General features: G+C 45.5%; 1 protein-coding gene and 1 pseudogene across 1 annotated transcript; one reads left to right on the top strand and one right to left on the bottom strand.

The window, feature by feature from the left end:
- Positions 1-14,122, top strand: part of LOC122025571 — a 55,415-nt pseudogene extending 41,293 nt beyond the window's left edge.
- Positions 14,123-14,306: 184 nt separating this feature from the next.
- LOC122025662 (aldehyde oxidase GLOX-like) lies at positions 14,307-15,974 on the bottom strand. The gene has a single exon (XM_042584533.1). The coding sequence runs from the start codon at positions 15,972-15,974 to the stop codon at positions 14,307-14,309; it is 1,668 nt and encodes a 555-aa protein (XP_042440467.1).
- Between the last annotated feature and the right edge of the window lie 221 nt (positions 15,975-16,195).

The raw sequence follows: 16,195 nt of genomic DNA on the forward strand, positions 1-16,195 counted from the left end.
ATTATGGAAATTAATATTTAATGGAATTAATAACTTAAGGTGATTTGGGTCGAACGTGTTAAGTTCCGCAGGAGACCCAAGTCAAAACCTAAAAGAACGAATAGATTAAGTTTTGGATCAAACGTGTTAAGTTCCGCAGGCGATCCAAAATTTAATTTAAAAGAACACATGGTAGCTAGGAAAAGGTTCAGACCTTTGTACAAAATTTTTGTACAGTGGAACCTCTAGGTTTTCCGAGTAGCAACCAACACTACTCAATACACTTGGAGTGTATCAGTGTAATTTATTAGTTAAGATAAACTAATACTTAATTACATTACGACTACTTCAACGGTTTGTTCCTTTCCATCTTAGTCGCGAGCAACTGTTTATAATTTATAAAGAACCGACAACATGATCTTCTGTGTGTGACACCATACACCATGTTGTCTACTATATAAATTAATTGAACAAATTACATATAACAAAAAAATGTAGATATTTGACCATTGTGATCATTCTTTTAAAAAGGGGCCTTGCCCCTGACTCCTAACACGTGCCTCTCCTTTATCCTTGTTGTGTTTCTTCCTTATCTTTCGGTGAATCCCTCAATGTAGTAGAGTCAAAATCTCATCCGGGCCCTAATGCGAAACACCGAACTCAACTACTCGCTGAGAAGGAGGAATCCTTAGTGGAGGCATTGCAAGCCCTAAATCTCCATCACTCAAACCAGAAGGAACTCGAGGCATGTCTATTTGCTACCTAGTCTAAAGTCCGAGTTGAGCTTGCCATGAAGAAAAAAGCCTATATGGACTTAGCGCAAAGGACTACAAAACTATTTGACCTAAAAATGACACATGTTTCTGCGATCTCCCGCATGACTAGGGAGGCAAAGGCAAAGGATATAGCAACACTGTAGCAATAGCAGGAGTTGGACCTATGAGCGATCGAGCTAATCTCCCTACAAGCTGAATTATAAAGAACCAAATCTGAGCTAGCGTCTTCCTTGTAGGTCTACAAGGGTGAGTCAAACAAATGTTTGAAGACAGGGTGAGCGACCTATTTCTGTTCAGAATGTAGTTCAGCTATACTCTAGTCCCTGGAGTTAGAGGAGCACTCTGGAACCCCTGCGAGGAAGGACGCCTAACGATTGATCCACCTGATGAATTTTTTGGATCATGAAAGAATTGTAGGAGAGAAACTAGAAGTTACCTTTCCTGGGTTTGATTAATTAGACTATCTTTGTATTGTGTTCTTGTTGATGGAATATTCTCTTCCGTGTCAGCTTATTATTCTTAATTGCCGCTTTGTTTACTCTTTTCTTCTCTATAGAAAAATGATTAAGTCTCACGTTCGGTCGTTAATCAAATCGTGAATTAGGGATGTGGTGTTGAAGGATTACTGTTACACCCCAAAGGAGTGTCTGCCCAACAAAAGGAGAGAATCTCTCCCCTTATGACAATATATAGAACCTGAATACAATGCCATAAGAAAGTATAAGTATAGTGTCTACAGCCCACACAGCTGGAATAAAAACATAACCATGCAAGATAATAATACACAACCCACTTGGCTAGAATCAAACATAGCAGAAGACATAAGGTAAAACATATAAACCAAAATAACTGACTACGAGCTGGCCTGGCTTGACACAACAACTTCAAAGTAAATACAAGAAGCCACATGGATAAACTTCAAGTCCAAATCGAATCAATACAATTCCAAGTCTACAAATTCAAAACATAAATAAAGCAAAAAATAAAATTAGAAAATCATCCTTGGATGTGACATGGGACTGACATGCAGGATTTTTAAGCGACACAACACATCCTCTACCTCTAACCTATAAATAAAGGGAAATCAAGGGGTAGTGAGTACAAAATACTCAATGAGTATAAGAATATAATGCATGATACTATATATATAAAGAAATCAAAGGAAATATAATCTCAGGTAAAATACTTACCATAAGAGTAAGAGCACCAATATAATTATCTGCTAACCAAAAGTCTAACCAACAACATAAAACCCCACTAACCTTCTCAACCCGGTATAACAAATAAAAATGGAGTACATACAGTACATCCAAACCGACATAAACAAATTAATGATCGACATATAGCAAGCATATAACAAGTCATGACTAGTGTAACAATATGATATCATGAATAGGTCTCATGGGCAGTCAAGGTATATAAATAGTCACTGTCCGTGGCAGAACGCTCTACCACGGATGGTCCCATGAGTGGGCAGGATGAGGTAGCATTCTAGCTCCTCAGCCACTAACTGTAGGAGAACGCTCTACCATGAATGGTCCCGTGGGCAATCTGGGTAAGTAACCAACCACTACCCGCGGGAGAATGCTCTACCACGGATGATCCCATGGGTGGACAGAATGAGGTAGCTATCTAGCTCCTCAGCTATTGACTACAGGAGAACGCTCTACAACAGATAATCCCATGGGTAGTTAGGATAAGTAACTAGTTACTATCTGCGAGAGAATGCTCTACAATGGATGGTCTCATGGGCATACAAGATAAGCAACTAGTCACTGTTTGCAGGAGAACGCTCTACCTCGGATAGTCCCATGGGTAGATAAGATGGATAAGTGTACAAACCAAAAATGAAAAGTAAGCAGTGACAATCAACTCCAAGTGTAGACTCTGCTAGCTACACCATAGTATGGCCTCTCTAGCAAATAGTTAACATCCCAAACAACTAACAAGGGATCAAGTAGGATACTTAGCTATCTAGCTATGATCTACATGCGATAGATCCATAATACTATTTACTCTAATGGGTAGTTCAAATGCATAGACATGCAATAAGTGACAGGTCTAACGACATGTGCCTAAGTACCCCAACAATAAATACAATAGTAACAATCTCAACCAAGGAAAATGCTAGTCCTCTAATCATAATATCTCATCTAATATAATACTCTATAAGTACACTTCAGTGTAACCTCACTAGCATATAGACATGAGCCTGAGTAATAATTAAAAGTATAATATGATACTCGATACCCTATACTACGGTATAATGTTACTAAAGTATAGGTATGAGCCTACAAAATCAACAAGGTTTAGTAGGATATTCGATATCCTACCCTACAGTATCACTACATAAAGATACAAGTATAAATAGCATGGATATTAATGAGACTATATGAATATCAAATAGATCAAACTAAGTACAAACAGTTAAGTATTAACTCAAGACATAACTAGAATGGAGCTAGGGTAAGTAAGTAAATACTACCTAATCAATATATAAGCAAATATAATCATGCACTAAGATCAAAAATCTAAAGAAGACAAGCAGGAACTATCCGCCTTTATATGTAGTCCATGCTAAAACTATCAGTATATCAAAATGTTCGTCTCGCATCAGAGTCCTACAACATAATGTATGGTTTAACTAATTATGTTATGCTTCAACATGCTAAACCAAATTTCAAAACTAATTAGGTCATACCCTAATCGAATAATCATCAATTAACCCTAATTAATGATTAACTCCAATTAATATCGATTCCTTGATTGAATTAGGTCTAACCAACATCAACCCTAATTAATTCATCTTCTTTATTAGATTAAGTTTAACCCTCAATTATCCCTAACCATTCCATAATCTTCAATTGACTGATCATTTAATCCATGAGTTAAATTAATTCTTGATTATCATAAATCAGTTAACCCATTACCAATTAATTATTCATCCCCTAATCCCCCATTAGTTGAACAACTAATCATCATCAACTGCTATCATGAAATGACCTTGTTAATTGGAACCAACAAAATTTAAACAACCTTTTAATTCAATCAACTTATCAATGAAATGGTTAATACCTTCCTAAATCACTAATAGATTTATCCTCATGTATTACTGTAGGTTTTTCATAACATTTGAATGAACCGAGCATAGGGAATAAGGGGATTTCATTACCTATGGTTTCTTCTACGATAACAATGCACAGATGGAGGTCACTAGCGATGGCATAGCTATCAATGGTGGCTCACGGCCAGAGGAGTGGTCGACCACAGAGAGAGTGCCCAATCTGTCCGAAATAGGATCCAAAGGTGAGAGGTGTGTCCGAGATGATTGGAACAGTGGCAACCCTCCTTGGTGCCTGGTTGATGCTCAGCTTCCCAACGAGGAGGGGTTCAAATCGACAGTGGCTTGGGAGGGCCGACGACTCATGGGATTGGTTGCGTTAGTAAGGACAACAATGCATGAGGATGGCGACGTCAACCAAAGCAATGACGACGGGGACGTCACACGGACACAGTGCAATGCTAAGTCAAGGGAGAGGGGTGACTACTAAGGAGGATCACAGAGAGGATCGGCCAAGGCTACACTGGCAGTCATGTGTGCATGGTGGCGTGCACGGCGTCGCCGAGAGAGAAATCGTTAGCAGCATGAGTTGGGAGAAGAGATGAGAAATCGAAAAAAAAAATAAGTGGAAAAAACCTAGGTTTCCACTTATATACCTTAGGTTAATTAATCAAAAACTTATATTAATTATATTAAATAGCTCCCTTTTAAGTGATAATCCAAATAGGATTTCCTTAAGTCAATAGATATATCATCTTAAAACATCTCATATGGACTCTATTTAAATCATTAAAAATTTCTAAAAAATTCTATAAGAATATTCCTTAAATAACATTTATTATTCAATTTCCATATCTTACAATTACAATATGTGTATATTGTCAAGCATCACTATGATCATGTTAAATGTTGGTTAAAGTGATTATTGATATAAGAGCTAAGCAAAACAGCTATTTAGATGAGAGCCAGATAGAACGGTTGTAGAAATAAGAGCCGAGCGGAGCAGCTGTAGAAATAAGAGTTGGGGCAGAGTGGCTATAGAGATAAGAGCGGAACAGAGTAGCTGTAGAGATTATAGCCGAGTAGAGGGACTGTAGAGATAAGAGTCGGGTAGAGCGGCTGTAGAGATAAGAGTCAGATAGAGCAACTGTAGAGATAAGAGTTGGGCATAACGACTGTTGAGATAAGATCTGGGCAGAGTGGCTATAGAGATAAGAGCTGGCCAGACTGACTATAGAGATAAAAGTCAGGCAGAGCAACTATAGAGATAAGAGCCAGGCAGAGCAGCTGTAGAGATAAGAGTCCGATAGAGTAGCTATAGAGATAAGAGACGGATGAATTTTAATCCTAACTAGGAAGTTATAGGCGTGAGAGCCCTGCTTGCTTATAACTCATACTAGGGCAATAGTCTGGAATCTGACCAGACGGTCGTTGTCACGCGAGAGCCCTACTCGCTTATAACTCTCTTTGGGGCGAGATTCTAGAATTCTACCGGACAGTCATTGGGATGCGAGAGTCTTGCTCGCTTATAACTCACACTGGGGCAAGAGTCAGGAATCTGACTGGACGATCGTTGGAATGCGAGAGCTTTACTCACTTATAACTTGCACTAGGGTGAGAGTCTGGATCCGACCGGATGGTCATTAGAACTTGAGAGCCTTGCTCGATTATAACTCATACTAGGTTAAGAATATGGAATCTAATCGGATGGTCGTTGAAACATGAGAGCCTTGCTCGCTTATAACTCACATAGGGTTAAGAATCTAGAATTTGACCGGATAGTCATTGGGACGCAGAGCCTTGCTCGCTTATAACTTTCACAGGGGCGAGAGTTTGCAATCTAATCGAATGGTTATTGGGACACGAGAGCCCTGCTCGCTTATATCTTGCACAGGGGAGAGAGTTGGAATCCGATCGAATGATCATTGGGATGCAAGAGTCTTGGTCACTTATAACTCACACTGGAGTGAGAGTCTGAAATCTGACTGGATGATCATTGGGATGCGAGAGCCTTGCTTGATTATAACTCACACTGGGTGAGAGTATGGAATCTGGCCTGATGGTCATTAGAAAGTGAGAGTCCTGCTTTTTATAACTCACGCAGGGGTGAGAGTTTGGAATTCAACCGGATGGTTGTTGAAATACAAAAGTCTTGCTCATTTATAACTCGCACTGGGATGAGAGTCTGAAATCTGACCGGACGATCATTAGGATGCGAGAGCATTACTCACTTATAACTCGCACAAGGGTGAGACTGATGATCATTGGGACATAAGAGTCTTTCTCCCTTATAACTCACACAGGGGAGAGAGAATAGAATCCAACTGGATGGTCGTTGGGATGAAAGAGCGCTGCTCGCTTATAACTTGCATAGGGGTGAGACTCTAGAATCCAATCGGAAGGTTGTTGGGATGCGAGAGTCTTGCTCATTTATAACTCACATTGGGGCAAGAGTTTAAAATTTTATTGGACGGTAATCGGAAAGCGAGAGCCTTACTCGCTTATAACTCACACTGGGCTAGAGTTTAGAATCTGACCGAATGCTCATTAGGATGTGAGAGTCTGTTCACTTATAACTTACATAGGAGCGAGAGTTTGGAATTCAACCGGATGGCCGTTGGGATGCGAGAGCTTTGCTCACTTATAACTCGCACTAAGGCGAGAGTCTGGAATCAGACAAGATGGTCATTGGGATGCAAGAGCCTTGCTCATTTATAACTCGCACAGGGGCGAGAGTCTGAAATCTGACCGGATGGTCATTGGGATGTGAGAACCTTGCTTGCTTATAACTTGCATTGGGTCGAGAGTCTAGAATATGTTCATTAGATAAAAGTTAATACAGATAGAGAATGCTCCTCAATTATAGTAAGGCTAGAGGTGTTTCGCGCTCCCTAGGAGATCTAGCTTTTCACCTTTAATATTTTAGACCCAAGCCCCTTGAGGATTTTCTATGGCCCATCCTCATGGGGTATCAGCTTAGCTACATCTCTGACCAACACTATACGACTTTCCGATCGAGTACATGACATGTCTATAGAATGTCCCAGACGACGGCATTTCCCTGGTTCTCCTCCTCCCAAGTTTCCCTCATTTCCTTTCCTCTACCGCTTGACGAGCCACCCAGATCTTCTTTCCCTTGAGGTGGATTAGTCAGTTGGGTAGAGATGTTAGGGATGCTGGCCTACTGTCTCAGAAGTTGAGGCATGATTTCGGTTGGAGGCAGGCCTAGTTCGGTTGCATGGTGAGAATCCTGAGCGAACTGGAGACAATTTCCTGTGTCATGAGTGTGAGATCGATGGTAAGTGTAGTACCGGGCCTCCCATGGGGCAGACTGGTTGACAGGAGCTTGAATAACCCTGACCCATTATACCACCCCTTCTTCTTGAACCAAAGGAATATTAGGCTGAGGATCCTTAGGACAGATAGGAGGCAGTGGTGGCCTCCTCTCCGCCCGATCGGTTGGAGCGGGGGTCTTTATTTATTTCTTCTGGGAGGCTTGAGGTTCCTATGTATTAATGTATTTGGCCACTTTCCCTAGCAAATTGTCAAAGTCTTTTGCGGGTTTTCAGATGAGGGCTCGAAAGAAATCTCACTCTAACAGGCCTTGAGAAAAGGTGCTTATTAATATCTAAAGGTGGGGGAGGGGAAGTCCAGCATCACCTGATTGAAACGCTTGATGTATGCTCTCAAGGGCTCTGTAGCCTCTTGCTTGAGAGCAAATAGACTATGATTAATCTTCTGATATCTCCTACTACTGGCAAAATGATGCAGGAAGACGTTTTTGAATTCTTTGAAGTAGGAGATAGACCCGATTGGCAGTATGTCAAATCATCTTAGTGTCGAGCCAGAAAGAGTTGTCAAAAACACTCAAAATTTTATGGCATTGCCATATTGGTGCAGAAGAGCAACGTTCTAGAATTTTTAGAGATGATCGTCTGGGTCATTGCTACCTCTGTACTCTTCAATGGATAAGGGCTTAAAACCCTAGGAAGTGTCTTGTCTATCACTTCCTGGGAGAAAGGAACGCTGATTTATTTAGGCGTCTCCTGAATGGCTAGGCCTTTTCCCCTCTTCAGGTCCTTGGAGGGCGAGTTCTTGACCAAGGAGGCTTGAGATTGCTCCATTCTATTGCCACCCTCCCCAGGGACTCGATACAATGCCCGGGGGAAGTCACATGATCGATTCTGTTGGACCACCTTGGCCGGCTAGAAGGGGGGTTGAATAGCCCTAAACAATAAACATAAAATGTCATTCTCGAACTTATAACTTAAACACTTGCATAAAATTGAAAGCAATAAACTAAAAGAAGAGGCTCACAGACTTGACTTGGTTACAACCGGGAAGGTTGTTAATCCAAGGAGTGAATCACATTCTAAAAAGATCTCCTTCAGGCGGAGAAGCCTCTTACAGTAGTGAAAGTGCAAAAGAGAAGCTAAACTAGAAATGGAAGTTCACAAGTGTTGTATTGTTAATTCTTGTTCTGATATGAAGCTTCTAGACCAAGGTTATATTTATAGCCTTGGTCAGGGTGTCTGGAAGGGTTCCAGGCACCTGAGAGGGGATAAAACTTTATCCCCGACACAACGATCAACGCCCATGTTGATATTGATAAATTTGAGGTTCCAGGCGCTCGGAAGGGTTCTGGGCGCTCGGACCCTTAAAGTCAACCTCGTTGACCTTTTCGGTCCGGGCTCTCTACTCCGGTTCAGCTCGCCTCGGTCCGGGTCTTCCGCTCTGGCTCCGCTCGCTTGGGTGATCTCGTCCATCCGGAATTGGGCTCACCTGAACCCAACTTCCGGCCTTCTCGAGCAACTTTCCGCTCCGGCTTCTCATCCCTCGGAAAGGTCGCGCGCCTCCTTCTCATCCGCCCGCGTACTCTTCCGCAACACCTCATCTCTTAGGCGCACCGAGCTCGTTGGCTTTCTCCCGTGCCGTCCTTCTCGCTAGCTGCGTCTTTTGCTCGACTCCCTATGCTCCTAAGCTCCTACACACTTAGACACAAGGTTAAAACATCATAGAACCTAACTTAACTTGTTGATCACATTAAAACAACCTCGGGGTTCCAACATATTCCTCTTAGGCCTTCTGTCTGAGGTGGAGGACCTATCCTTCAAAGCCACAGGTGTGCGGCACGGATGAGAATCTATAGTCTATTTTTCTGAAGTCGATCGCATCTTGGTCTCCTTGAATAATTCATATTCCTTGAGCATCATAGTGATGTTGATTTTACTGGTATTCTCCCATTTCACATTCTGAAGCAGGTGCATATGTTCCCATATATGACACTAAATTTGATTCCATCTGGAAACTGAGTCACATGGGGGTACCGGTGATGATGGCAAGAATGTTGATGAAGAGAGGAATCTAAGGCCTGGGAGAGAGGATCGCTGATGGTACCCACGACCCTGCAAATGCCACAAACCAAGCACCCGAAAGTTAGAACAAGAACTAGGAAGAGGTCTTTGGCACAGGCCCTTTGACGCTCAAGTCAAAAGAGAGGTCGAGTGAAAAAAAGATGAAGAATAGTAAATGTGTGCGTGTAACTAAGACTACTGTCTAACATGTACCTAGCCAACGAAGAGGACCTCTCTGTCTTTTGTAACCTCCGCAATCATAAGACATCAGAGAATGTTGAATGTCAGGGTGTGTCGGGTGAAAGAATACGACGAGCTTCCATTGGGTAGAGGAAGGTTCCGCGATTTGTAGGTGGCAAAGTATTAGAATATTTCCTAATGAATAGCTATTATTCTTTGGCAAGTTATTACGATTCCCTGATAATGTTGTCCCCTTGGGGGTCTGACCGGTAAAGAAGTCAACTAGGAGTAAGGCTGGGATGATTCCTAGCAGAAGGGGACTAAGCCTTGGGTTTCTGACCGGCTAAGAGGTCGATCGGGAGTAAGGCTGAGACGATGCCCAAGAGAAGGGGACCGAGCCCTGGGGGTCTGACTGACGTTAAGCTAGCCTGGATTATATTGGGAGCCTTGCTCATGAGAAGTGAGGGGACTGAGCCCTAAGGGTTCAACCAACTAAGAGGTCGACCGGGAGTAAGGTTAGGATGATGCACCAAGAGAAGGGGACTGAGCCTTGGGGTTCCGACTGACTAATAGATCGACCGAGAATAAGGTTGGGCGGTGCCCAAGAGAAGGGGACTGAGCCTTGGGGGTCCGACCGACGTAAATCCTGTAGGGAGTAAGGCTGGGGGCGATGCCCATGAGATGGGGACTGAGCCCTAGGGTCCGACTAATGTAAAGTTGGCCGGAATTAGATTGAGAGTCTTGCCCATGAGAAGTGAGAGAACTAAGTCCTAGAGGTCCGGCCAGCATAAAGTCAATCGGGATTAGATTGGGAGTCTTGCCTATAAGAAGTGAGAGGACTAAGCCCTAAAGTCTAATCAACGTAAAGCCGACCGGGATTAGATTGGGAGTGTTGCCCATGAGAAGTAAGGAGACTGAGCCTTGAGGTCTAATGATGTGTGTAAATTATATAAGTTTTCTGGCATATTTTAAGGCACATCTATCTTGTATTTCATGAGAATAATGTATGTTTATTACATTCTATTTTATTATAATATCATATTTCCACTTCTTTTATTCGGAGATCTACTCTTTATATATTTTGATTGATACGATGCAATTTGAAGTGAAAACGGAGTAAAAGACGCACATTGGAGCAACTTGTGAAAATCCAGTAATCTGATCGTGCCAAAAGGCATGGCCGTGTGCCCTCTCCCGTGGTAAAGCAAGGGCAAACCGTGTCTTAAGGTACGGGTGTGCCTCCCATCAGCAACCAACTGAGTGGTTGTGTGAAAACACACTACCATGCCCTCTTTCCATAGCCAAGCCATGGTCTGGTTATGTCATTTAGAACGGTCGTGGCTCATTTGAGAGGTTAAGCAAGGAGGGGTTGTGCCAATTGGCACGGACGTGCCTCTCCACCCGAGGCTATCCATGCCACGATTGTGTCTCCAGGCACAACCGTGTGATGGAGAACACGAGGGGATCGTGTCGCGCGAAAATAGGGCTGAGTTGAATCTTGGCAAACTGTAGAGTTAGTTTGAAATGGCTATAATTTTGCGTTTGATTAGAGTTACAGGCTATTCTTTATATCGAAACGTAGCTAACTTCAAGATCTACAACTTTACTTCAAGTTAAATAGATAGAAAAGCAAGGTCTAGCCATGATAAAAGGCATGTTCGTGCCTCCCAACCGTGGTTGCATCGGAATATGTGCCCAGACTGCAGATCAAATTTTGAACCACCTTAACTTTCGGCTCCAGGGCTCAATCCAAATATTAGATTGTATATAATTTCAAAGGATACAACTTGGGTTCAGGGTGGATTACAAGAAAACTGGTTCAAGGGGTGAAAAACTTTATTTACCGGACCCCTGTAATCCTGCTTTTCCTGGGAAGTTTGGAGGTATAAAATGGGCAATACCCCATTCTTTGACTCATCTTGGGTTTGAAACTTTGTTCCTCTCCTTGGGGAAAGGTTCTTCCCTTAGGGAAAAACCCTAGGGCTTCATTCACCTCTATTTCTTGATCATCTGTCCATGTTCGGAGCAAAGAGGTATCCCCAAGATATTGGAAAGCTCGGCAAGTAGAAATATTGTACGGACATGACTCTCCGACAATTTTTATCAGACACATTCTTTAATATGGGTATGACATCTAGATAGAAACATTTCCTATAAAAAAAGCCCTATCCCCGCATGGCAAGGGGGGACAAAAAGAAATTTTTTTTACTACATACACTAATTCTTCATTATTTTATGTCACTATTTATCTTTTTCATTCTTCATTGTTAACATTGTCAGAGACTGACTTGAGTGTCGAAGTAGAAGGTTGAGACAGCCCAGTCTTCGTTCTAACCACTCATTCGCTCTTTTACTCTTTGCTAACTCTTCTGGTGATGGGGATAGCTCACCCTCTCATTTTCCTGATTTTCAGTTCGAAGTCTTCTCCCCCAATCAACTCCAATAGCACCTCACCAGCGTTCCATCTCTCACAACTTTAGGATAAGATCAGGGGACATGCTCCTTGACCATTCTAATGCCTTCTCTTTGCTTCCGATCGAGATCTAATTTCATGGATACTGCTATCGTTCTCATGCTCAATTATCAGGTAATCTTTGTTAATCGTTGATGCGGATATAGCTTAGGGACCTAAGAGTAATTAGGGAGGAAAAGAGGGGCATTTTCATCTTTTCACATGTTGAGGGTTTGGGTTTTTAGAGGAGCATTGTTCACAGAGGAGGAGGGGGCTTCATGTTTTTATCTACCGCCAAGGTCGCACGCAAGGGGGTATCCTTCTCTACGTCAACGTCGACACTGATGTCGACATCGTCGCCTATGCTCTCCTCCGAAGCAGGGAGGCTGCCTCCTCCCTTCTCCATACCGACTGAGGTCGACAACGTCGTTGCACAGCCACCTCTTCTTCATGCTACTAGGATCTTACTCACGCTGCTTCTCCCTCTCCTCTCCTGCAGGACACGCTGCCGCCGTTGGACGCAAAGGAGAGACCAGCAGAGCTTCTCCTCTCTTCTCCCTCAGATTTACTCAAGCCGATGACACTAACACCCCCTCTCCTCTTCTCTCTCCCGCAAGACATCGTCGCTTCCAGCGCAGTTGCCTTCATTGGCTACCCACAACTCACTCCAGCATCGAGGACATTGTCGTCGCACTTCACGGCCCTCACATTCGCGCCACAGCCCGGCGTTACTTCCTCTTCTCCCTCTCAGCCTTGACCGACTACCACACCTGCAAGAGCACTGCTTCATAGCCCTAGCAAGCAGCCACCAGCTGTCGACGTCGCTGCCAATATTACTGTTGGCACCCCCATCGTTGGATCCGACCAACTGGCACCTGTGTTAGCATATTTGACTTGCCGACGCCTCTGCCTTTAGATTCGACTGATTCATGTTTAGCGCAACCTATGTTATGGCATTCCGCTCGGCCAATGATTTACCCTGTCTACAACCATCGAGCCGTTATGTTTCGCCCTTCGCACTACTATGATGATTGTGAACTGTTGATATTATCCGGCTATGAGCGATTATTATGATCTGGCATTCGTGCTGCTATAGTATTATGGCCTGCGAGCCACTATTATAGTCCCTTCTGCATGTCGCTGTCATATTCCGGCAATTTAGATCCCATGCAACTCCGTGCTAATAGATCCCTGCCGCATCCGACTCTGTGTCATCAGATCTGGCTCCTCCGGCTCACATTCATATATTCTTCAAGGTTACGACGACTCGATCAGTGTCACAACTAGCTCATCGATCCACCAGATCCACCAGAGGGCGCCCACTTGGGCCAGGGTACGTCACTGTACTCACTTTTCGTTCATTTTATTATTCTACTATGTAGTCTACTTTTTATATATTTGTAGGATCCGCCTTAAGCATCGGGGTGTTAGGGATCAGGGAAACCCCGTCGCTATCTGTAAGTATCATTGACCAGAAATCTTCTGACAACTTGATCAACATAGAAGACGACTAATTATACTCTCCCCCTTCATTCCAGTCATATCATTCCGATCGTTCCGTGTTCTGAGCATCCTGACTGGATCAATCGTTAAACATATTGAAACGCTAGTTCGGCTTGGAAATTTTAGCGTTCCTTTGTATGTATTCACGCAGTTTATAACCTTCGGATTCGCGTACACGCCTCTTTACTTAGTGTGGGAGAAGGTGATCGGCATGCATGAGACGAAAAGCGTGTTCAAGAGGGCTTTGGCTCCCCGTGGTGATGATCCCTATATGTTTCCTAGCGATCGTATTCCCCTTCTTTGGCTCCATCAACTCCACCGTCCTCCCTTCTCGTTAGCTTCACAGTCTACATCATCCCTGCCGCAGCTCATATGATCACTTTCGCTCCCGCTTCAGCAAGAGATCGTCTCGCTTAATAGTTTTGGTCTGGTTTAATCCTCTTTAAATTTGCCAATTCTCTGCCATGGCGATCAACTGTTCGACAGAATGCCGTGCAGAGGCCTCGTCTTTCTAGGAAGCTGGGTGGGTCATTACTGCGTCAACGTATTTGTGGTGGCGTGGCTATTGGTCGTTGGCTTTGGATTTGGAGGGTGGGCGAGCACGATCAACTTCGTGCGCCAAGTGGACACATTTGGACTCTTCACCAAGTGCTGCCAGTGGCCTCCCGAGCACTGATCCAAATCAACTGATTTGATACTTCACTCGATCTGTATGCTAAGTTTGAGATCGTGCCTGAGCGTGTGGGAGTAAGTGCCTTTTGTATGGTTGGTTTAATCTGTTCTCTCATCAACAAGGCAAACAAGAAAGAAAAAATGTAGACAGAAACAGCACCAGAACAACTACGCAAATGACATTTGTAATTCGTTAATGTGATTCCTTATCCAATCGTGAACACGCTTCAAATCTATACAGATACAGAAGAATCAACGAACTGGTATCAATTGAGATTTAAATTCTGACAGAGAAAGAAAAGAAAAAGAAAAAACTTTAAAGAAATGTACTATCCGATTCTGACCCAGACGCCCTTGCTCGGCACACCCTCGTGCACCACGAACCAGAGATAGTATCCCGGCGGCGACACTGCTGGCGAGGGAGGTGTCATCACCTCCGTCTCGTACCCGCCTAACTGTCCCAGCGTCTGGGACGTCTCCAGCACGACCACCCGTTGGTTCATCCCCACCGAGTGCGTCTGGAACCCCGGCGACAGGGCCACCACCTCCACGTCCTCCAATTCCTGATGCCCCGAGCGGTGGAAGTGCCCCGCCACCAAGAACCTTACTGCCACCCTCTCTCCGTAGCCCACCTCAGCAGGCGCGGACAACACGTGAGGCCGATCTCCGGCGGCCGTCAGTAGGTAAGGCGGGTAGAAAGCCTCGAGGCTCAGCTCGGTCGGGAACATCACGTTGGTGAACTTGTAGCTACTGTGAGGGTTGCTGCCCCCAACGATCACCCGCCCGTGGGTGTCCAGCACTGCCGTCGAGTGGTACATCCGCGGGATTTGCGACTCGCGCAGGACGGAGAATCGGGTCCCTTCCGGCAGGTCCGGCCGGTAGAGGACCGGATGCAACACGGGTTCTCGCGCGAGCTCCCATCCGGCGGTGCCGGCCGCAGCGCCATTGACGATGAGGACGTCGCAGGTAGGGAGGAGGATCATGTCGCCCATAACGCGAGCAAGTGGCATGTCCTCCATTGACCAGGCCGGCTCGGGGTCCGACGGCTTGATCCGAGCGCACGAGCGGAGAGCCGGGAGGAAGTTTCCATTGAGCGCGGCCTGATAGGACCCCAAGGGCGCGCCGCCGCACACAAGAACCTCCGCTGCCGCCCCCGGGCGGAGGGGCAGGAGAACAGAGGAGCCCGAGCTGGGATAACTTCGTTGGCCGTCAGGGATGGGAGGCAGCCTGCGGATCACGCGCTTGCTGGCCACGTCGAGGACGATGGCGCGGTCGTTGGCGAATATGAAGAGGGTGCCGTCAGGGAGGAGGTGGAGGAACGGGTACAGGTTGCCCTCCGACTCGCGGTCGTACGTCTCAACCAAGAAAGAGAGTTGGAAAACAGGGGAGGCAGAGTACTGGTCTCGGGGGAAGAACTCGCCGGAGAACTGGCGGCGGCCTCCGATGATGATGACTCGGCCGTCGGGAAGGATCTGGTTGGAGGCGTACCAGCGGCGGACGGCCAGGTAGGAGGGCTGCTCCACCCAATCGGAGAGGGGGGAGGGAGAAAAGAAACGGATTACGCGGTCGCCGTCCCTGAAACCCCCGGTCTGGAGGAGGGTGCCGTTGGAGAGGAGAGTGCCGGAGGAGCACCAGGTGTCGGTGAGGATGGTGAGAGGGCGGACGGAGGAGGAGGACAGGTGGAATAGGACGGAATGGGCAGTGCAATCGGTGCTGCAGCGGCTGCCGTCGGGGAGCGAGATGTTGGAGTGTCCAGTGTCGGTGCGGTCGAACATAACTACCGTGTCGTCCGGCAGCAGCTGCATGTGCATTGCGGAGATCCCGACGCTGTTGCTGAGGAGCTTCCACCACCCGCCGCCGTCCACCTTCGAGAACGGCCTCTGCTGCGCGAAAATTCCCGCCGCAAGAACGTGAAGCAAATAAGAAAGGAAGAGGAAGAAGATACCGGCGGTGGTGGCCGCGCTTCTTGTTCTTGATCTTGGAGTCGCGGAGGCCATCGCCGCTGTTTCTCTTTTTGACAGCGTTCGGTGGATAGAATAGATCATTGCATGCGGAGCTCGATACTTATAGATCGCTTGCAGGGGTCGGATCGGGCCTGGTACGCGGGTCGGGTTAGGCTACGATGGTTCGGCCCGCGGATCAACTGATTCGATCGGATCGCTTTCCTACATTCTTTGAATCCTGATCCGCGTCCGATCCGTTTCAAAGCCAGCCCTCT

This window comes from Zingiber officinale, chromosome 1B, assembly GCF_018446385.1.
Source record: "Zingiber officinale cultivar Zhangliang chromosome 1B, Zo_v1.1, whole genome shotgun sequence".
Taxonomy (NCBI): domain Eukaryota; kingdom Viridiplantae; phylum Streptophyta; class Magnoliopsida; order Zingiberales; family Zingiberaceae; genus Zingiber; species Zingiber officinale.

What these genes read in the sequence shown, in the direction of transcription:
- LOC122025662 (XM_042584533.1), bottom strand. Translation starts at nt 15,974, where the DNA reads ATGGCCTCCGCGACTCCAAGATCAAGAACAAGAAGCGCGGCCACCACC.